Genomic DNA, 20,349 nt, shown 5'->3' with positions numbered 1-20,349 from the left:
TTGCAATTGTTAGTTGGGATCCCAGAACATCCTGAACACCATGAAGTTAGGAAAAACGAAATAATTGACATCATTTATACTAAAAACTGAAGCGGGATATGAGATACGTTTATATGCATTTATTTAGCCTTCGTCAAGAATATCAAAAAGTGTTTTATACTCTGGGATGATCTAGGTGTTTCAAATTGTTCTATAGTGTAGTCCTTCAAATCTACAAGAATCATTTTATTTGTTTTCGCTATAAATAATAGCACTGCATAATCTACTGGAATCCAGAAAGCTCTTAAAATCTATATTGTCATTTATAGATATACAAACGACAGATCAGCCAAACTACCTTGGAATTCAGTACACTTGTAACACTAACCACATCTGCTACATATATTGAGTAACGTTGCGTAATCAACTGCGGTTACTGATACTATAATAAACCTTCGCTACACTATGTCATTCAAATCTACCGGAATTATGTATTTTCGCCATAAATAATAGTAGACTATGCTGGGATCGTGGAACTCTTGAAATTTCAAATTTCATTTAGAGATACTATAGCGATATTCCGGGTTAGCCAAACTACCTTACAGTTCAGAACTTCATGTATACACTCGTAACAGTAGCCATATCTGCTATACTGAGTAACGTTACATAATCAACCACGAGCTCGCTGTACTCCACGGAGAACGCAGTATCCGGGAGGTGGCAAAAGCTTGATGGATACGATGGGCAGGGACACGACCGAGGATAAAGTACTGCAGCCACGAACCAAGTTTTGTGGTGAAGTATTGTTAAATCAGTTTTATTATAATTGTTATTAATGTAAAATAAATAAATTAGATACAATCATTATGGTTGGAAATGTTGTATAACTCAAAACAACAAACAAGATATTATTACGGCTGTGGATTCCATGTAATATAATGCAGGACAGTCCGTACGATTCGGAATATCCCAAAGCTATGTCGTAGTCTCTATATCCTTATTTATTATATCCTGTAAGCTTCAGCATGTATTATTGATTACGCAAGATAATTTTTATATAGCCAAGACCGAAACTTAAGATGCTGTAGATGCTAGATTTTAAACATAATTATAGAATGTCCATTGAACATTTAGAAGATTTACTGGGACATAATAGATTACATATCGTAGCTTGTATAATGATCGTTACACTCGTAGACTTAAGAATGTAAACTCAAGAACGGTTTGGATGACCTAGGATATCCCAACAGATCTGATACTGTCTATTGAACTTTCAGAAGACTTGTTGGACATTTAATATTTCAAATCATAGCTTTGTATAATGAAAGAATTCGGCACCAACATTTCAAAAGGGCGTAACTGCATTTGGAAGTAATACCTTCTTTCAAAGCTGTAGGTCGTACTGCCTCCCTTACACTCATACCACCGTGGTTGTCGGAAAGAGGAGAGTTTTTCCCATCTGGTACTTGTTGTGAAAAACATGGAAATCATAACACATGATCCACAATTTTAAAAGAAGGTGATGATTCCAAAAGCAGTTACGCCCTTTTGAAATGTTGGTGTCGAATTTACCGTTACACCCGTTGACTTTAGGATCTAAACTCAATAATACTTTGGATGGCCTAAGATATCCCGGCTGATCTGATACTATCTATTGAACTTTCAGAAGGTTTACTAGACATGATAGATTACAAATCATAGCATTGTATAATGAATGAAGTTATCGTTACACCCGTAGACTTTAGGATTCAAACTCAAGAATAGTGTGGATGAGCTATGATATATTCAAGAAAAACATATTCTGCATCATTTTCTACCCTTTTTATGCTGTTGAGCACCAAAACCACTGAATTTCGTAGAAAAAACTCCTTGAAAAATTCCGGCTTCAAATGGTTAAAAGATACTCGATAGTTGACGTACTGTGGGTAGATCACGCTTTTGGGATTGCGTTACGGTGAAAAATCTACCAAAAACTGATTCCATTCGGTGTTAATCGTTTTGAGGACTAGGGTTTACACTTACAGGTATCATTTCTTGTATTTTTCGTTTAGAGTCAAATTCTATGTATTTTATTGTCGTTCGTAAAATTTGACAGATTCTGATCAATGAATTAATTTAGGGTCATACCAGAGCGTTAATGATTAATCATAAATTTAATCATGATTAATGATTAATGATTAAGATTAATCAAAATCATTAATCATAATCACAAAAAATCTCATTTAATCATTAATCATTAATCTTAATCACACTGTTTTTGCAATCTAATCATTAATCAGTAATCATAATCATAAGAAAAAATATTAATCAATCATTAATCATTCATCACCAAAAATGATTCATCATACAAAATTTATGATCCAATTTAAATTAGTTCAAATGCTGTTCTAAACAATATAATTTATGATTCTATTTTAAAAAATCTCCCGGACAAAGTTACCTTTTAGTTTTGTAACTTCAAAAACATGTAAAACAATAAATATATTTTAATCATTTTCAGTGTTTTGTGATTGATTAATCATGATTAATCATGATTTTTAATCAATGAGCCATTTTTAATCACTAATCATAATCAATAATCACAGATAAAACCAATTTTAATCATTAATCATAATCTTTAATCATCCTAAAAATCAAATTATTCAATAATCATAATCAATAATCACCAAAATTGGAATTTTAATCATCAATTATTGATCATGATTAAATTTTTTGGTAATCATGAACGCTCTGGGTCATACACTTTATCCAGCATAAACTATTTCCTACATTCTTGTTAATGTATTCTTTAAACTGCATCATTTGTTGTATTACGTTATCATATATAACTAATGTGTTGAAAACCGCTGTTTGAGAAATGCCTCAGCAAATTAATCTGCAGAGCAGCCAGCAACGGTGGCGGCAAGCCTGCACATGCAACATTACATGCAAGCAGCTCATTTTGGGTGGTGCTGTCCACACGTCAGTCGCGCAGTCATCAGTGTTCAGCTTTCGCTCACCAACGACAACAGTGACTTCATATACCTATAGATAGCGCTAGACCTATAGCTTCCTTACCTTCAATCACGCTGAGTTCGGCGAGTATCGTAAAGCAGCACACCAGCAAAGCTTTTGCCAGTAACATCATTTACGCGGACTTGGTCGCTGGGGACACCGGGGGACGGACATAAACTGCAATGCCTGCTACGGCGCTTTTTCCCTCCTCCTTCACCTCCTTTTTCTCCTGCTACTGCTGCTGCTGCTGGGCTGGTCAAATCGATCGACTTCAATAGTAGGCTGGACGAGGTGCCTTTCATTTATAAAACGCGTGGCAGCTTCACTTTCATCCCCTACTTGGATGGTGCAGTTTCCATCCACTGCCCCACGGTTGGGAAATGTCAGTGATTTGGCTTGCTCTTCGTTGCCACACTTTTCGGTCTATGCAATTTTTCTTCTTTTTTTTCTAAAATATCACTCCAGCGTTAGGGGATTTTTTTTATTATCGTACATACAAGTTAGGCCGGTGGGTCTCATATTTTCATGAAGCTTTTCCCACGCGTAGGGGTCATAGATATTAGCGTGGTTCAAAAAATCGTTTTTACTCCACACCGCTTCTTCGATTCGTAACCAGATTCTATGCCTTCTCCCAAAATTTGAGCTGATTTGGTTGAAAATTGAGACTGCACAAGCCCTTCAAAGTTTGTATGGGAATTTCTATGGGGAAACGATGTTTCTCATTCAATCGACCGTAGTATTTTCCCAAGTGCCCTAGAGCGTTAGTTGCCCCTTGGTACTTCTAGGTTACTGTATCAGCTAAAACTTTGCCGAAGACCGCATTCAAATTGCATGCCTCATAAATTAGTTACTGATTTTTATCCAGAATCGAAATCTTTACTCATGATGGTTAAACTAACCAGTGGGCATTTTGCAGTGAAACATAGTAGCCATGATTTCAGTGTGCTATCTTTGGCGCCCTTAGCAATGTTGCCTGCTGGGAAGCTGGAGGATCATTACTAAAGTATGTCAAGTTGGATACAAATCAGAAACTAACTAATGAGGCGTCCGATTTAATTGCGGTCTTCGGCAATGTTGTAGCTGATAGAGTAGCCTGAGAGTACCAAGGGTCAACTAATCCTCTAGGGCCCTTGGGAAAATGCTATGGTCGACTGAATGAAAAACATCGTTTTCCCATAGAAATTCCCATACAAGGGCTTGTGCAGTCTCAATTTTCAACCAAACGAGCTCAAATTTTGGGAGAAGGCACAGAATCTGGTTACAAATCGAATAAGCAGTGTGCAGCAAAAACGATTTTTTTAACCACGCTATCTACATATGTATGAACAAAAAAAAAATGGGTCGGTTGTTTTCCTGTAGAAAGTCCAGTGGTTTGTTTTTTTTTTGCGTTTTCCAAGGCTGTTTGGGTCGTTCTTCTTAACAAAAAGCGAGCAACATAGAAATATAATAGGGGGATTCACTTAACAGCGTAAACTGATTAAACTGATTAAACGTCGCGACCACCAAGGCAATCTTTGATTATTTCACTCGCAAAATCATGAAACATTTCAAATAAGCAGGAAATCATGGCTTACGCAGCAATTTAATCTGTTTAGTGAGTACCCCTAATATAATTTCAGCACATGTCTTCGAAAATTAGGGAAGAATAGCTTTTTCAATGTTTCTAGGGAAAAAAAGATTCATTTTGGTTCTTACAGCACATCTTGAAACTGATTTAAAATAAAAAAAATACTCAATTTATTTTTTGCAATGCTTCAATCTTGTGAATGATTTATCGCAGACAAGGATCTATTTTAACGAAAATAATTTAGCCTGGCACAAACTTTGATTTTCTCTCTGAATCTGAATTTCGCAGAAAATGGCTTAACTAGATGTTTTGCTCAGGTATTTTGGCGCGGTGACGTCATCCACGGTTACCATGCCAACATGAGACTCGCGATCAAAGCATGCGAGCAGAAATTCAAATCGAAGAAAATTTTCATCTGAACCAGACGCGTGCTTTCAGCTAGTTGCAAATTGTAAAATTGAATTGTAGTGTTAAATTGCTAGTTTTTAAATAAAGTAATTTTAGAAATTATTATAGGAAAGGTATTTTAATTCAATTATATTGGCCCTTCTTCCCCGGCAGGTGAGTGCTGACCGAGGCCCTCCTAAGCGGCCCGTTTCACAAAAATTTACGTCTTCTATCACAAATAAAATCGAGCTAGCAATCGCTAATACCGAATCGCCAGATAAAACATATAAAAGTAAAATAATGAACTGGATTCGAACACTGGTCTGCTGATTCAGAGTCACGGACTATACCGCTCGGCCATATCACCGAGTTGTAGGGCAAGTGATAAATGTAAAACTGTTTCTACCTACCTGGTCAGATAGGTTTGTTGACATCTTGTAGAATCAACTCGAACTTACATGATGGATGTATAATTCAGTTAAATTTGTCATTCAGTCATGAAATGTTTTTTATGTACGTTGATGATCTACGTCACGTGCAAATTCCTATTTTTTTAAAAGTGTATGTAAAAACATCAATTTTGGAAGTAAACATGTGACGTCATTCATAAAGCTATGTTCATTTAGAATCCGGAATGACAAAATCACGTATAACAATGGATGGAATAACAAACATAAAAGGTGAAGCCCTCAAAACAAAGGCTATTTATTGTACTTTCATGGAAAAATATCATTGAAATTATTTATTTTTATTTTTCACACATTTTCTCACTTTTTCAGTGTTGACCTCTCTAAAAATCTGCACAACGGTGGTAAATTTTAGCAACAACCGCTTCCGCACGTTTGTTCAACAATCAGGTCATCTATACAGTGTCCTAAGTGCCTTGACTAGTCTGACTAGGATTCCGAAGAAAAATTGCCAAACTTTTTTTTATTGCGAAATGAGGGGCAATTCAATGAATTGAGAAAACGCGAAATTTGAGTGTTTTTTTCGTTGATAAACACTATCCATCTGTGACGATACCACTGAACGTCTCCGGCTGTCATGGCAGCTCATCAAAATAGGTAAAACCTCTACATATCCCTTGTGTGCGTTTTTGAAAAACAGCACGCGATTCTTGAGGCTGTCATCCTTGTATGAATTGGTTCTCATCATCTTGTTGCGAAAAAACCATGCCCAGAGTTCGAACTTCTTGCCAAATCTTCAAATTCAAAGCAGATTTATCAATGAACCCAAGCTTTTTTCTTCCGAGGACACTTCCTTATGCCATGGTTAACAACATCTGTGCACATAACACATAATAGTTTTGACGATATTAACCTTTTTCGCGACTGCCGTACCTGACCACGCTAAATTTTCAACGTGTTTGTGCAAGATTTTTTTCCTCCTCTTGTCTTCAATCTGAAATAACTTTTCACTCGTTGCAAGAAAATCGATGAAATTTTCACCATTTAAAGAGGATTAGTGTATGATCAGAGTGCTGCAAAAGAATGATGATTATGTTCATTGAGAGCGCCACTAGAAATGTGACATGGTTCCGGATTCTAAGTGAACATAGCTTTATCGTCCTTTTACGTTGGTCAAATTGATGCGGAGTACTAGATCATTTGAGTTACGTCACAAAAATAACTGTCAAATTTCCGGAACATATCACCTTCTTAATGTTGTATACCGTGCACCGACTGATACTGCCGAGCACAAGAAGATGTTGAAGTTCTGAATTGAATGCCGTGACTGACTAGGGATCAGGCCAGGACCCAGGATAGAGACCTTTTACGTTGGCCCTACCTCCAGGGGTGCTCAGAATATATGAGTGGGTGAAAAATTTAAAAATATCATATATAAAATCCCAGAAGGGTCTGTCCTTCCGTCACGCTTTTAAATAATTCACAGTTTGAAAGCTACAATAGTCATTACACTGTATCATTGTGCCTACGTTGAGGTGGTGCATCATTGGTGCATTGGCGCATCATTGCACTGGTGCATCGTTGCGTTGGTACATCATTACAGTGGACCATCGTCGCATTGGTGCATCGTTGCATTGATGCATCGTTGAATTGGTGCATCATTGCATTGGAGTATCGTTGCGTTGATGCATAGTTGCATTGGTGCATCGTTGTATTGGTAGATCGTTGAATTGGTAGATCATTGCATTGGTGCATCATCACATTTGTGCATCGTTGCATTGGTGCATCGTTGCATTGGTGCATCGTTGTATTGGTGCATCGTTGAATTGATATATCATTGCATTGGTGCATCATTGCATTGGTGCATCATTGCATTGGTGCATCATTGCATTAATTTATCATTGCGTTTGTGCATAGTTACATTGGTACATAGCTGCATTGGTGTATCGTTGCATTGATACATCATTTGATAGTTGGATTGGTGCATCGTTGCATTGTTGGTGTATCTGCATTGGTACATCAATGCGTCGTAGGATTTGTAAACCAATATTTAACTAAATGAATCCAACAGTTGCTGTACAAGTTTCTAGAATTTGTTTTTTCATCCAATGGATTAGAACCCTACAACGGTAATTTACAGGCAAAAGGTGAATACTTGGAAGTATATCTTCTGGCGCTTCTCAATGAGATGCTGTGTGATATATTTCACATATGTATTGATGCAAAAGCTTTCTTAGAATCTTTTAAGGACATACTTGTTAGAATCCCAAAATGGCCGCCACAATGGCCGACTTTGGCACCTACTCACGATTTTGAGGGCACAAATCTCTTCGTAAACAAAACCAGCGCACCTGATCTACATATTTTAAGCATATTACAAGTGAGCAAGAACAGAATAATAAATGCACTGTTGTTTAAAGCTTGCTTCTTGAGATTTGAGCGTCTGAACTTCTGATGCACTGTTGAAGCGGGATTTCAAGACGTTTGTTTTAAAAAGGTTTCCTTCCAGAAGATTCTTGTTATGAAAGCATCTTATATTTACCTTAGGATAATCTGAACAACTTTGGGTTGGATTAAGAGAGATAGCCAAACATCCGCTAGTTAGTTATCCATGCACCAAAAGTATAAAATGTGTGTATATATAGAATTTCAAATTCCGATATTTAATCAATCTTTTAAACTGTCAATCAATCTTTTAAAAGTTGAACTAGAGTGATAGTAGACATTAACAAGAAATACAAGCTTAAAATGAGCGTCTACAATATTTTTTTATGGTATTTTTTTGTGTGTTTATAATCATAATGGATCTAAAGAATTGGTTAGGCTCTCTTTCTTAGCAAACGTGGCCAGCAACGTCGGGTCAGCTAGTTCTAAACTATGAACTCTTTCCCTTGGCAAAAACACAGCTTGACAAATCCACAAAATTGAGAAAGTTTCAATGTAGTAAATCGAAAATTACATTTTGCTGCCTATTTCCATTTTTTTTTTTGGTTCAAACTCCAAGAACTCTTTTTAACGGAGCATCGTTAATGTTTAAGGCCTATTAACCCTCCAAAGATGTTAGGTTTTTCGAACCACGATGAACGTAGTGCACGTTCAGCGTGCCTGTCTGGGTCAAATTGACCCCAATATCCTACTAGGGTTAAAGCTATTAAAGCCCTACAAATGTTCAAATACGTTCTAGGATATTTCTACAAGTAAAAGTAAAAATAGCACAATAGAGGGATTCACTTAACAGCGTAAACTGATTAAACTGATTAAACTGATTAAACTGATTAAACGTTGCGATCACCAAGGCAATCTTTGATTATTTCATTCGCAATATCATGAAACATTTCAAATAAGCAGAAAATCATGGCTTACGCAGCAATTTAATCTGTTTAGTGATTACCCCTAATAACTTAACAATATTTTAGCATACATGTATCACATTCTAAACAAGAAAAGTATAACAGCTTCCCGGGATTTTTTTTTTGTTCTGTTCATATATCAATAACTTGTGCTCGTGAAAAAAGTTTCACGAAAGTTTGAGACCCTTCCGCCCAAACCCGTACGGTAAAGAAAAGAAATCCGCACTAGGATATCGGTAGGTGAACGAAACGAAATAAAAGATCAAACCCCAATGGCTTCGACGGGTAAATAAAAGCTCCGGCGCAAATTGTAAACAACCGACTTTTTTTCCTTCGCTCGTGGAATCGGTAGAAGGCACAGAGACGCGTATCTGCTTTCACATGTTGCTTGCTTTCACTTCAAGTATTATTACATCGACAACGAAAAAACACACTTTTTTGGTGCCTTTTCCTTTGTTTTAGCCGCTAATTGCTTGCATTGAACGGGAAATGAACTTTGTGTCACTCTAATGCACACCTTGAAATGTAATTCACTAAACTGTATTAATCACTTGGTAAAAGTTCCACTAAATATTCACTAAAACCCGTATTCAGCCTAATATATCGCTCAATGAATCATCGCAGATTTCATTGATAAGATGCCTCGCACTTCTTTCAAGCAATGTCAACGACAGAGCCTCTCAGTGGTGTACACCAGAGCACGGCACAGCACACCAGTATCATTTATAAAATTATGTAATTTTTCACGCATGTAGTTTTGTGTCGCCGTTTTATCCAACAATGCAACTTGTTTTCGAACAAATACAACAAAAACGACGTCGCGCGATCGCGATGCACAGCCCCCAAGCAAAAGACAGACCACGCTTTTTGTCCGCGAGTTTGGGAGAGCGCACTTCCGAACCGTCCAAGCAACCGACGAAGACTGATCGACTGATCACGTCGCCGTCGTCGTCTTCGCGGCCCGAAACCAGTGCCTACTGAGAAAAGGAGCCCCAGCAGCTGAGTCGACTGTCGTCGTTGGGCGGTTGCTTGGAGACCTGGCCATCCAGCAGCGGTGGAGAAGCGGCAAGCCACGCTTTACAAAACCGCTTGCACTCCAATCTCTCAAAGTAAAAAGCTTCCAAACGATCGTAAAAATTGAGTGAAAAAACAGCGGATCCACAGCGCAACGGTCTGACACACATACCTACAATACCTACACATTTTTGCTCTTTACTCTCACCACGCGGGCCCCCGATTTTCTGGTTCCAAATTGACCCAGCCAGCTGATGCATCTCGTGGATGGAAGAGAAATTTTTCAGGTGCGCGAGTGCAAACCGATCCGATCGGATCGATCGTCTTCGCTGGAGGCCGCGCGCCAAGTCGAACAACAGCACCTACCTTCCTTTGGCAGCATACGTGAGAAGAAACTTTAAAAAGCTCCATGCGCATGACGCGAGGCGAGCGCGCTATAGAACTTCGTGCAGCGCAGCAGTAGTGAGCGCCGCGGCAGCAAATCAAGTCACCGACGAAGTGTACGCAAGAAACCCACCAACAACCAAAGCAAAAACATGTTTGTTTGGATTTTTTTTTATTTATTCTCTCTTCTCGCGCGTCCAGCGACGATCGCGGGAGAGATGATGGCGAGAGCGAAATCGGGCAGGAGATTCAAAAATGCATCTTAGGCTGTGACCATAGTGGGTAAGGTGAGATGCGATCGGATGCGATAAGTTATGAGATGAGAAGAGGGATGTTTGATAGGCCATAATGCATAAGGTTTTCAATGAGGGTGCGCATGTTGTTTTCACATCCTTTTTCGCCTATTTCGTGCGCATCAACGACTCGCGTGATTTGATCGATGAAGTCGCTTGTATGTTGAAGCGCTTCTTTGGATGTGGGTAGTAAAATGATCGTTTCATCTATAAGAGCGGAAAGATAAAATGCAACCGCTTTTTGTTTTACGCGGGCCGTTTTTTTTGCTATAACTTAGTCAGTTTTGATCTTGTTACAATAGCAAAAACCGACCAGTTCCAAAAAAAAAATCTGGTGTAACTGTACAAGATTGAGATTATTGAATTAATTATTTGAGAAAAGAATGTATAAAATGTAATTATGAGCGATATCTTTATATATACACATATTTTTACTTTCCAGACTGGGCTATCTGAGTGTTGATTTCAATTTAAATCAATATGAGACTGTTATACTGATTTTCGACAATAAAACATTAATTGATTGTGCTGACCTTGGAAAAAACAAACAAATATTCGGCAAAATGATACATAAGGGTATAGGTTTTTTTATTACAAAATTTTCGGCAATATCTACGAGAAAAGATGTCTCTAATAAGTACACAATATTCATCATATATTAGGTAAAAGAGTATCAATCGGAATAGATGTCACACTCTTTTCGTTAAGGGATCTAGTTTTGCCTGACAAAGAAAAAAACAGAACCTTTAAATCAGAATCATTTTTGCAATTAAGTTGAATATCATAAAACCTTAAACTTTCTAACTTGCACATGAATAACATGCACTGAACAAACGACCATATCAAACATTGATCACTTGATTTAAATCCCGCACAAAGAAAATAAAATGTTTTCTTATACACATATATAAAACAAAATTATGCTGTAAAAAAACTTAAACGATTTGATGGAATACTATTTTATATGCAATGAAATATGTTATTTTACATGGCGATCGATAGACAGTATGATAAATTTTTATTACGTACTAGCTGTCCCGGCAGACGTCGTTTGACGCCATTTTGATTGTGATTGTTTGACATCTGCTGGGGAGTCATTTTGGAACTGCACTCTAGGTTGGTTTTATTGTGATCGTTTTGAATTTCTTCCCCGCTCATAACAATTTCATTAATTTCACAATGGCTCTTCTTTGAAGTTGATTTTTGTAACTTTTTTTTACTTTTAAACACAGCCACAATGAATACGAATCAAACCCTGCAAGAGTCATCCCTATCGGTTCAGCCGTTCGTGAATTTTGTTGCCTCAAAGGGACTTCAAACTCATTTTTATATATATAGATAGATGATCCATCAAAATGCTAGTCATGTGAAAAAACAGTGAGTTATGTTTGAAAACAACATATTAACGCATTTTATATTACCTACTAGCATTCCCAACACATTAAATCCGCATTGCTTTACATACACAACGAGCGCAATCATAAAATCCAAATCCGACAAGCGTTCTCTTGCGTTAACATGCGTCGAAGCAGCTCCATCGCATCTCCGCACTCATCGCAACTCATCTACTATGTACGGTTCATGCGTTTTACATATAGTTTCCACAGAGTGTGCTTCGACGCTTATCCGATCTCTTATCTCTTTGCATCGCACCTTACACACTATGTGCTCAACGTTACTCGCGCGCTGCATAACGATCATTGCACCACGTGAGGAATGGTGGACCCTTTGAACGACAGCGGCGAATAAAAGAGCTGTCGATGAATGTTATTCTCGATATTCGTACAGCTCTGTCATTCTGCGCATAGTTGTCCAGTGTTAGAATTTGAAGGTTTTGACTTTTTTGCATCATACTTACCTTACCGATCAGGCTAAGGCCGGAGTGGCCTCTGCTGTACATAGTAGCCGTCTCCATTCCACTCGGTCCATGGCTGTTTGTCTCCAGTTCCACACTCTGCGTAGGGTCGACAGATCGTCCTCCACTTGGTCGACCCACCTAGCTCGCTGCGCTCCACGTCTTCTTGTACCGGTCGGATGGCTCTCGAGAACCATTTTAGTCGGGTTTCTATCCGACATCCTGATGACGTGACCCGCCCACCGTAGCCTTCCGATTTTCACGGTATGGACGATGGTTGGTTCTCTCGGCAGCTGATGCAGCTCATGGTTCAATCGCCTTCTCCAAGTCCCGTCTTCCATCCGCACTCCGCCGTAGATGGTATGCAACACCTTCCGTTCGAAAACTCCAAGGACGTGTTAGTCTTCTGCACGTAGGGTCCATGTTTCGTGCCCATAGAGGACTACCGATCTAATCAGCGTTTTGTAGATAGTTAACTTCGTGTTACGGCGAACTTTATTCGATCGTAGAGTTCTGCGGAGTCCAAAGTAAGCACGATTTTCTGCCACAATACGCCTCTGAATTTCTCTGCTGGTGTCGTTGTCGGCTGTCACCAGTGAGCCCAAGTACACAAATTCTTCAACCGCCTCAATTTCATCACCGTCGATATAAATTCGGGGTGGCGGGTGTGCTGATTCCTCCCTGGAGCCCTTTGCCATCATGTACTTTGTCTTCGACACATTAATGACTAATCCGATTCGTCTGGCTTCACTCTTTAGTCGGATGTACGTTTCCGCCATCGTCTCAAATTTACGAGCAAAAATATCAATATCATCAGCGAAACCAAGCAGCTGAATGGACTTCGTGAAAATCGTTCCACGCGTGTTTATCCCCGCTCTTCTTATTACACCCTCTAAGGCAATGTTGAACAGCAAGCACGAAAGACCATCACCTTGCCGTAACCCTCTGCGAGATTCGAAGGGACTCGAGAGTGTCCCTGATACTCGAACTACGCACATCACTCGATCCATCGTCGCCTTGATCAACCGTATCAGTTTATCCGGGAATCCGTATTAGTGCATAATCTGCCATAGCTGTTCTTGATCGATTGTATCATACGCCGATTTGAAATCGATGAACAAGTGATGTGTGGGCACGTTGTGTTCGCGGCATTTCTGCAACACCTGGCGGATGGCGAACATCTGGTCCGTTGTAGCGCGTTCACCCATAAATCCAGCCTGATATTGCCCCACGAACTCTCTTGCAATCGCTGATAGTCGGCGGCATAAAATTTGAGAGAGTATCCTGTAGGCAGCGCTCAGTAGTGTGATCGCGCGATAGTTCCCGCAATCCAATTTGTCGCCCTTTTTGTAGATGGGACACACGATACCTTCCATCCATTCCTCCGGTAATACTTCCTCCTCCCAAACCTTGGTAATGACCCAGTGTAGTGCTCTCACCAGTGCTTCTCCACCGTATTTTAGAAGCTCGCTTGGTAGTTGATCTGCTCCAGCGGCTTTGTTGTTTTTCAACCGGCTAACCTCCTCCTCAATCTCTTGGAGGTCAGAGGCCGCAAGTCTTTCGTCCTGTGCACATACTCCTAGATCTGTTAACATGAATATTTTTGTTTCAAACGAACGAAATTTGTCTCCGTGTTACCACGCCACCTTCGGTACTTGCAACATCGCCATTGAGGTGCTCATCGTAATGCTGCCTCCAGCTTTCGACCACCTCACGCTCGCTCGTGAGAATATTCCCGTGATTATCTCGGCACATGTCGGCCTGTGGCACAAAGCTTTTACGCGAGCGGTTCAGCTTCTCGTAGAACTTTCGTGTGTCCTTAACGCGGTACAGCTCTTCCATCGCTTCGCGATCTCGTTCTTCCTGCTGACGCATCTTCATCCGGAAGACTGAGTTCTGCCTGTTCCGCGCCTGTTTGTAACGTGCCTCATTCGCTCTCGTACGGTGTTGCAGCATTCTCGCCCATGCTGCATTCTTCTCGTTTTTCAACTGTTCACATTCGCCGTCGTACCCCAGTCGTTTCTGTGATTTGGAGTCGCGAAGCTGCTGTAGCCGATGTACTACCTATGGCGGATCGGATGTCCCTCCAGCCATCTTCAAGTGTAGCTGCGCCAAGCTGCTCTTCCGTTGGCAAGGCCATTGCTAGCTGCTGCGCGTAGTCTTGAGCCACTTCTACGTTACGCAGCTGCTCGATGTTGATCCGCGGCGTTCGACTTCGACGCGTGGTGATAACTGTCGAATGTTTTGAGCGCATGCATACAGCGACTAAGTAGTGATCCGAATCTATATTCGCACTGCGGCATGTGCGGACATTGATTATATCCGAGAAGAATTTACCGTCGATTAGAACGTGGTCGATTTGATTTTCTGTTTTATGGTCGGGTGATCTCCAGGTGGCTTTGTGAATATCTTTGCGGGGAAGAAGGTGCTTCGGACCTAAGAGAGAGGAGACAGCTGGCTTCGATTGCGTGCTACTTAATGTCAAGGAGGACCTGTCACAAACTGTCACCGCGATCCGAGCTGAAAACTGCACATTGGTGGTGTGAAGTGGCCAAATATCCAAAGTATCTTATTAAAATTTCTCAACGTTTGTTGAAATTAGAAAAGATAAAATGATGATGGTCAGTTTTCCTCAACCAGCGCAACGAATCCATTTATTTTCCATGCTCTGTCGGTGCAAACTCAATATGCAAAACAGTTTTGACCAATAATAAATTTTCAAACCATTGTGCGGCGCACAAAATTCCAAAAAGAAGCAAAAAGAAGAAATGTAAACATCAGCGCCGTCAGTTAGCTGTCTCCTCTCTCTCAGCTTCGGACTACCATACCACGGGAGGCTGCAAAGTTTACGCATCGCTGGCCGTTATCATTCGATACGGCGTGCAGGCTGCTTCGCCCGATTACTGGTCTACATTTCCTCCCTTCCTACCTGCGCGTTCATGTCGCCGACAACGATTTCGTCACGCAGCGAGCAACCATCGTATGTTTGCTCTAACTGCGCGTAGAACGCTTCTTTCTCGTAATCAGATCTCCCTTCGTGTGGGCAGTGGACGTTGACAAGGGCGTAGCCAGGGGGGGCAGGGGGGGGGGCGTGGCCCCCCCCTGACCGGTCAACTATATTCTAACTTAACCGAAAAACTTAGATGATCAGAGCTGTTTTTGACTAGTAAAAATAAAATTCTCCTGCATCCTCGTATTTTTTTAATGTTAGCAGGAATTCCTTCGGAAATTCTTGGAGGAATACCTTCGAAAATTCCTGAGGGTATTCCTTCGGAAATACCTGGAGGAATTCCTTTAGAAATTCCTGAAAGAATTCCATCCAAAATTCCTGGAGGAATCCCTTTACAAATTCCTGGAAGAATTCCATCGGAAATTCCTGAAGGAATTCCTTCGGAAATTCCTGGAGCAATTCCTTCGGAAATTCCTTGGGCAGTTCCTTGGGAAAATCTTGGATGAATACCTTCGGAGATTCCTGGAGGAATTCTTTCAGAAATCCATAGATTAATTCGTGAGGAAATCCTTAGGTGAATTCCTTACGAAATTCCTGGACAAAATAATTCCAAACTTCCTGGAGGAATGCTTTTGGAAATTCCTGGAGGAATTCCTTCAGAAATTGCTGGACGAATGTCATTGAAAATTCCTGGAGGAATTCCTTCCGAAAGTCCTGGAGGAATTCCTTCGGAAAGTCGTGGAGGAATTTTTTCGGAAATACTTTTTGGATTTTTTTTGGAAATTCTTGCAGGAATTCCTTCGAAAATTCCTAGCGGAACTCCTTCGGCTGGAGGAATTCCTTCGGAAATTCCAGGAGGAATTCCATTGGAAATTCCAGGCGGAATTCTTTCAGAAATTTCGGGAGGAATTCCTTCGGAAATTCCTGAAGGAATTCCTTCAGAAATTCCTGGAGGATTTTTTTCGGAAATTCTTTTTAGATTTTTTTTTGGAAATTCCTGGAGAATTACCGTCGGAAATTCCTAGCAAAATTCTTTCGGAAAATCCTGAAGGAATTCTTTCGGAAATTCCGGGAGGAATTCCTTCGAAAATTCTATTAGGGATTCCTTTAAAAATTCCTGGAGGAATTCTTTCAGAAATTTCGGGAGGAATTCCTTCGGAAATTGCTGGACGAATTCCTTTGGAGATTCCCGGAGGAATTCATTCGGAAATTCCAGGAGAAATTCCTTTAGGAAATCCTGGAGGAATTCTTTCGGAAATTCCTGAAGGAATTCCATTGGAAATTGCTGGAGGAATTCCATTGGAAATTCCTAGAGGAATTCCTTCCAAAATTCTTGGAGGAAGCCCTTCGCAAAATCCTGGAAGAATTCCTTCTGAAATTTCTGGACAAATTCCATCGGAAATTGGTGAAGGACTTCGTTCGGAAATTACTGGAGGAATTCCATCGAAAATTCCTTGGCGAGGTCCTTCGAAAAATCTTGGATGAATACTTTCGGAAATTTCTGGAGGAATTCTTTCAGAAATTCCGGGAGGAATTCCTTCGGAAATTGCTGGACGAATTCCTTTGGAGATTCCTGGAGGAATTCATTCGGAAATTCCAGAATGAATTTCTTTAGGAATTCCTGGAGGAAATCTTTCGGAAATTCCTGAAGCAATTCCTTCAAAAAATCCTGGAGGAATTCCTTAAAAAATTTCAGAATTCTTGGAGGAATCCCTTCGCAAATTCCTGGAAGAATTCCTTCGGAAATTCCTGAAGGAATTCCTTCGGAAATACTTGAAGGAATTCCTTCGGAAATACTTGAAGGAATTCGTTCGGAAATTCCTGAAGGAATTCCTTCGAAAATTTCTGGAGGAATTCCTTCGGAAATTCCTTGGAGAGTTCCCTCAAAAAATCTTGGATGAATAACTCCAGAAATTTCTGGAGGATTTTTTTCAGAAATCTATAGAGAAATTCCTGAGAAAATCCTTGGATGAATTCCTTAGGACATTCCTGGAAAAAAAATCATTCTAAATTTCTTAGAGGAATGCTTTTTATGATTCCTGGAGGAATTCCTTCGGAAACTACTGGACGAATTCCTTTGGAAATTCCAGGAGGAATTGCTTTGGAAATTACTGGAATAATTTCTTCGGAAATTACTGGAAGAATTCCTTCAGAAATTCCTGGAGGTATTCCTTCGGAAATTCCTGGAGAATTTTTTTCGGAAAGTCTTTTTGGATTTTATTTTTGGAAATTCCAAGAGGAATTCCCTCGAAAATTCATGGAGGAATTTCTTTACAAATTCCGTTAGGAATTCTTTCAAAAATTCCTGGAGGAATTTTTTCGGAAATTCCGGGAGGAATTCCTCCGGAAATTGTTGGACGAAGATTCATGGAAATTCCTGCAGGAATTCTTTCGGAATTTCTTCGGAAATTCCTGGAGAAATCCCTCCTGAATCTCTTGGATGCATTCCTTCTGAAATTCGTGGAGCAATTATTTCGGAAATTCCTGGAGGAACTCCTTCGGAAATTCTTGGAGAAATTTCTTAAAAATTCCCGGAGGAATTCCATTGGACATTCCTGGAGGAATTTTTTGGAAATTCCTTCGGAAATTCCTGGAGAAACTCGTGGCAATTCCTCCAGGAATTTCGGAGGGAAATCCTCCAGGAACTTCTAGAGAAATTCCTCCAGGAAATTTCGGAAAAATTCCTCCACAAATTTCTAGAGGAATTACTCTAGGAATTTCCGGAGGAATTCCTCCAGGAATTTCCAAAGGAATTCTTCCAGGAATTTTCAAGGGAATTCCTCTTGGAATTTTCAAAGGATTTCCTCCTGGAATTTCCGAAGGAATTCCTTCATGAATGTCCGAAGAAATCCCTCCATGAATTTCCGAAGGAATTCCTCCAGAAATTTTCCGACGGGATTCCTCTACGAATTTCCGAAGAAATTCCTCGAGGAATTTCCGGAGGAATTCCTCCAAGAATTTCCGAAGAAATTCTTCTAGGAATTTTCAAAGGAATTCCTCTTGGAACTTTCAAAGGATGTCCTCCTGGAATTTCCGAAGGAATTCCTCCATGAATGTCCGAAGGAATTCCTCCATGAATTTTGCGAAGGAATTTCTAAAGAATTTTCCGAAGGAATTCTTACATGAATTTCCAAAGGAATTCCTCCAGAAATTTTCCGACGGAATCCCTCCACGAATTTCCGAAGAAATTCCTCGAGGAATTTCCGGAGGAATTCCAACAGGAAATACCGAAGGAATTCCTCCCTGACTTTCCGAAGGAATTCCTCCTGGAATTTTGCGAAGGAAATCCTAAAGTATTTTCCGAAGGAGTTCCTCCATAAATTTCCGAAGGAATTGCTCCAGAAAATTTCCGAAAGAATTCATTCACGAATTTCTGAAGCAATTCCTCCACGAATTTTCAAAGGAATTCCTCCATGAATTTCTCCATGAATTTCCGGATGAATTTCTTCAGAAATTTCCGGAGGAAATCCTCCAGGAATATCCGAAGGAGATCCTCCAGGAATTTTCTGTAATTTCCTAAGGAATTATTCCTGGAATTTCCGAAGGAATTCCTTCATAAATTTCCGAAGGAATTCCTTCAGGAATTTCCGAAGGAAATCTTCCAGCAATTTCCGAAGGAATTCCTCCTGGAATTTCCGAGGGAATTCCTGCAGTAATTTCCGGTGGAATTTCTCCAGGGATTTTCAAAGGAATTTCACCTGGAATTTTCAAAGGAGTTTCTGCCGGAATTTCCGAAGGAATTCTTTCATGAATGTCCGAAGGAATTCCACCAGGAATTTTCGAAAGAATTTCTCCAAGAATTCCTTCACGAATTTCCGAAGGAGTTCCTCCATGAATTTCCGAAGGAATTCCTCCAGAAATTTCAGGAAGGAATTTCTCCAGGTATTTCCGAAGGAATTACTCCAGGAATTTCCGTAGAAATTCCTCCAGGAATTCCCGAAGGAAATCCTCCACGAATTCTCGAAGGAATTCCTCCATGAGATTCCGGAGGAGCTTGTCCAGGAATTTCCGTAGGAATTCATCCAGGAATTTTCAAAGGAATTTCTCCTAGAATTTTCAAAGGATTTTCTCCTGAATTTCCGAAGGAATCCCTCTACGAATCTCCAAAGAAATTTCTTATGGATTTGCTTTGAAATACCTCCAAAAATTCCCGAATGAATTCCTCCAACAATTTTTGACGGTTGTCCTCAAAAAATTTCCTTAGGATTTTCTTACATAATCCCCAAACGTGTTTCTGAAGGAATGTTTGAAGAAGTTTCTCAAGTTTTCGTAGGAGTTTCGCAATACATTTTTGAAGGAATTTCTAGAGGATTTTCCGAAGAAACTTCTCAAGGATCTTTCGCTGGAATTCCTTGAAGAATTTCGTAAAGATTTATAAAAAAACCGAAAAAAATTCCTCAACGAACTTATCAAACAATTTCTCACAAAATTTCCGAAGGTATTCCATAAGACATTTCAGACATATGTCAAAAAAATTCCAAACGAACTTCTTTAACAATTTCCGAATTTTCCTTATCAAGGCATTTTTAAAGGAACTCTTCAAAGAATTTCCGAATGAGTTCCTCTAGGAAATAAAAAATCACAAAAAGTATTCTTCAGGAATTTCCGAAATATTTTTTCAAGGAAGTTTTGAAAGATTTTTAAAGAAATCCCTTATGGAATTTCAGAAGGGATATCTCAAGAGACTTTGTGATTTTTTTTTTCAATATTTTCGAAAGAATTGCTTCAGGAATTTGGGAAGAAATTCTCACAGAAATTTCCGGATGAATTCCTCCAAGAATTTTTGAAGGCATTCCTCAAGGAATTTTCGGAAGAATTCCTCATGAAAACTCCGAAGGTGTTCCTCCTGGAATATTCTAAATCTATTTCAAAGAAATTCCTCAAAGAATTCCCGAAGAATCTTCTAAAGGAAATCGTAGAAGAACTCTCGAAGGAATGTCTTATGGAATTTGTCAAGAAGCTTTAGAAATGAAGGAATTCCTCAAAAAATTTCTGAAGAATTTGTCAAGGAATTTCAGGTGGAATTCCTCATGGATTTTCGAAATAAATTCCTGAAATTATTTTTTTAATTGATTCCTTTAAAAATTTCCGAATGCATTCCTTTAGCAACTTCCAAAGATATTCCTCCAGGAATTTCCGAAGGAATTCCTTTAGAAATTTTCTAAGAAC

The 20,349-nt window shown here is 39.6% G+C and overlaps 1 protein-coding gene across 1 annotated transcript in view; it reads right to left on the bottom strand.

Annotated features, from left to right (window-relative positions):
• Positions 1 to 9,720, bottom strand: part of LOC109431391 (uncharacterized) — a 172,374-nt gene extending 162,654 nt beyond the window's left edge. The window contains exons 1-2 of the mRNA XM_062845648.1: positions 8,953 to 9,720; positions 3,037 to 3,421 (exon numbers count right to left, since the gene is read on the bottom strand). Coding sequence (XP_062701632.1) covers positions 3,037 to 3,106 — 70 coding nt within the window. The 5' untranslated portion in view covers positions 3,107 to 3,421; positions 8,953 to 9,720. The remainder of the gene's footprint in view (positions 1 to 3,036; positions 3,422 to 8,952) is intronic.
• Between the last annotated feature and the right edge of the window lie 10,629 nt (positions 9,721 to 20,349).

Source organism: Aedes albopictus, chromosome 1 (genome assembly GCF_035046485.1).
Source record: "Aedes albopictus strain Foshan chromosome 1, AalbF5, whole genome shotgun sequence".
In the NCBI taxonomy this organism is placed as follows: domain Eukaryota; kingdom Metazoa; phylum Arthropoda; class Insecta; order Diptera; family Culicidae; genus Aedes; species Aedes albopictus.
Note: the sequence above shows the minus strand (reverse complement) of the source record. Positions and strands in the feature narration are given on the sequence as shown.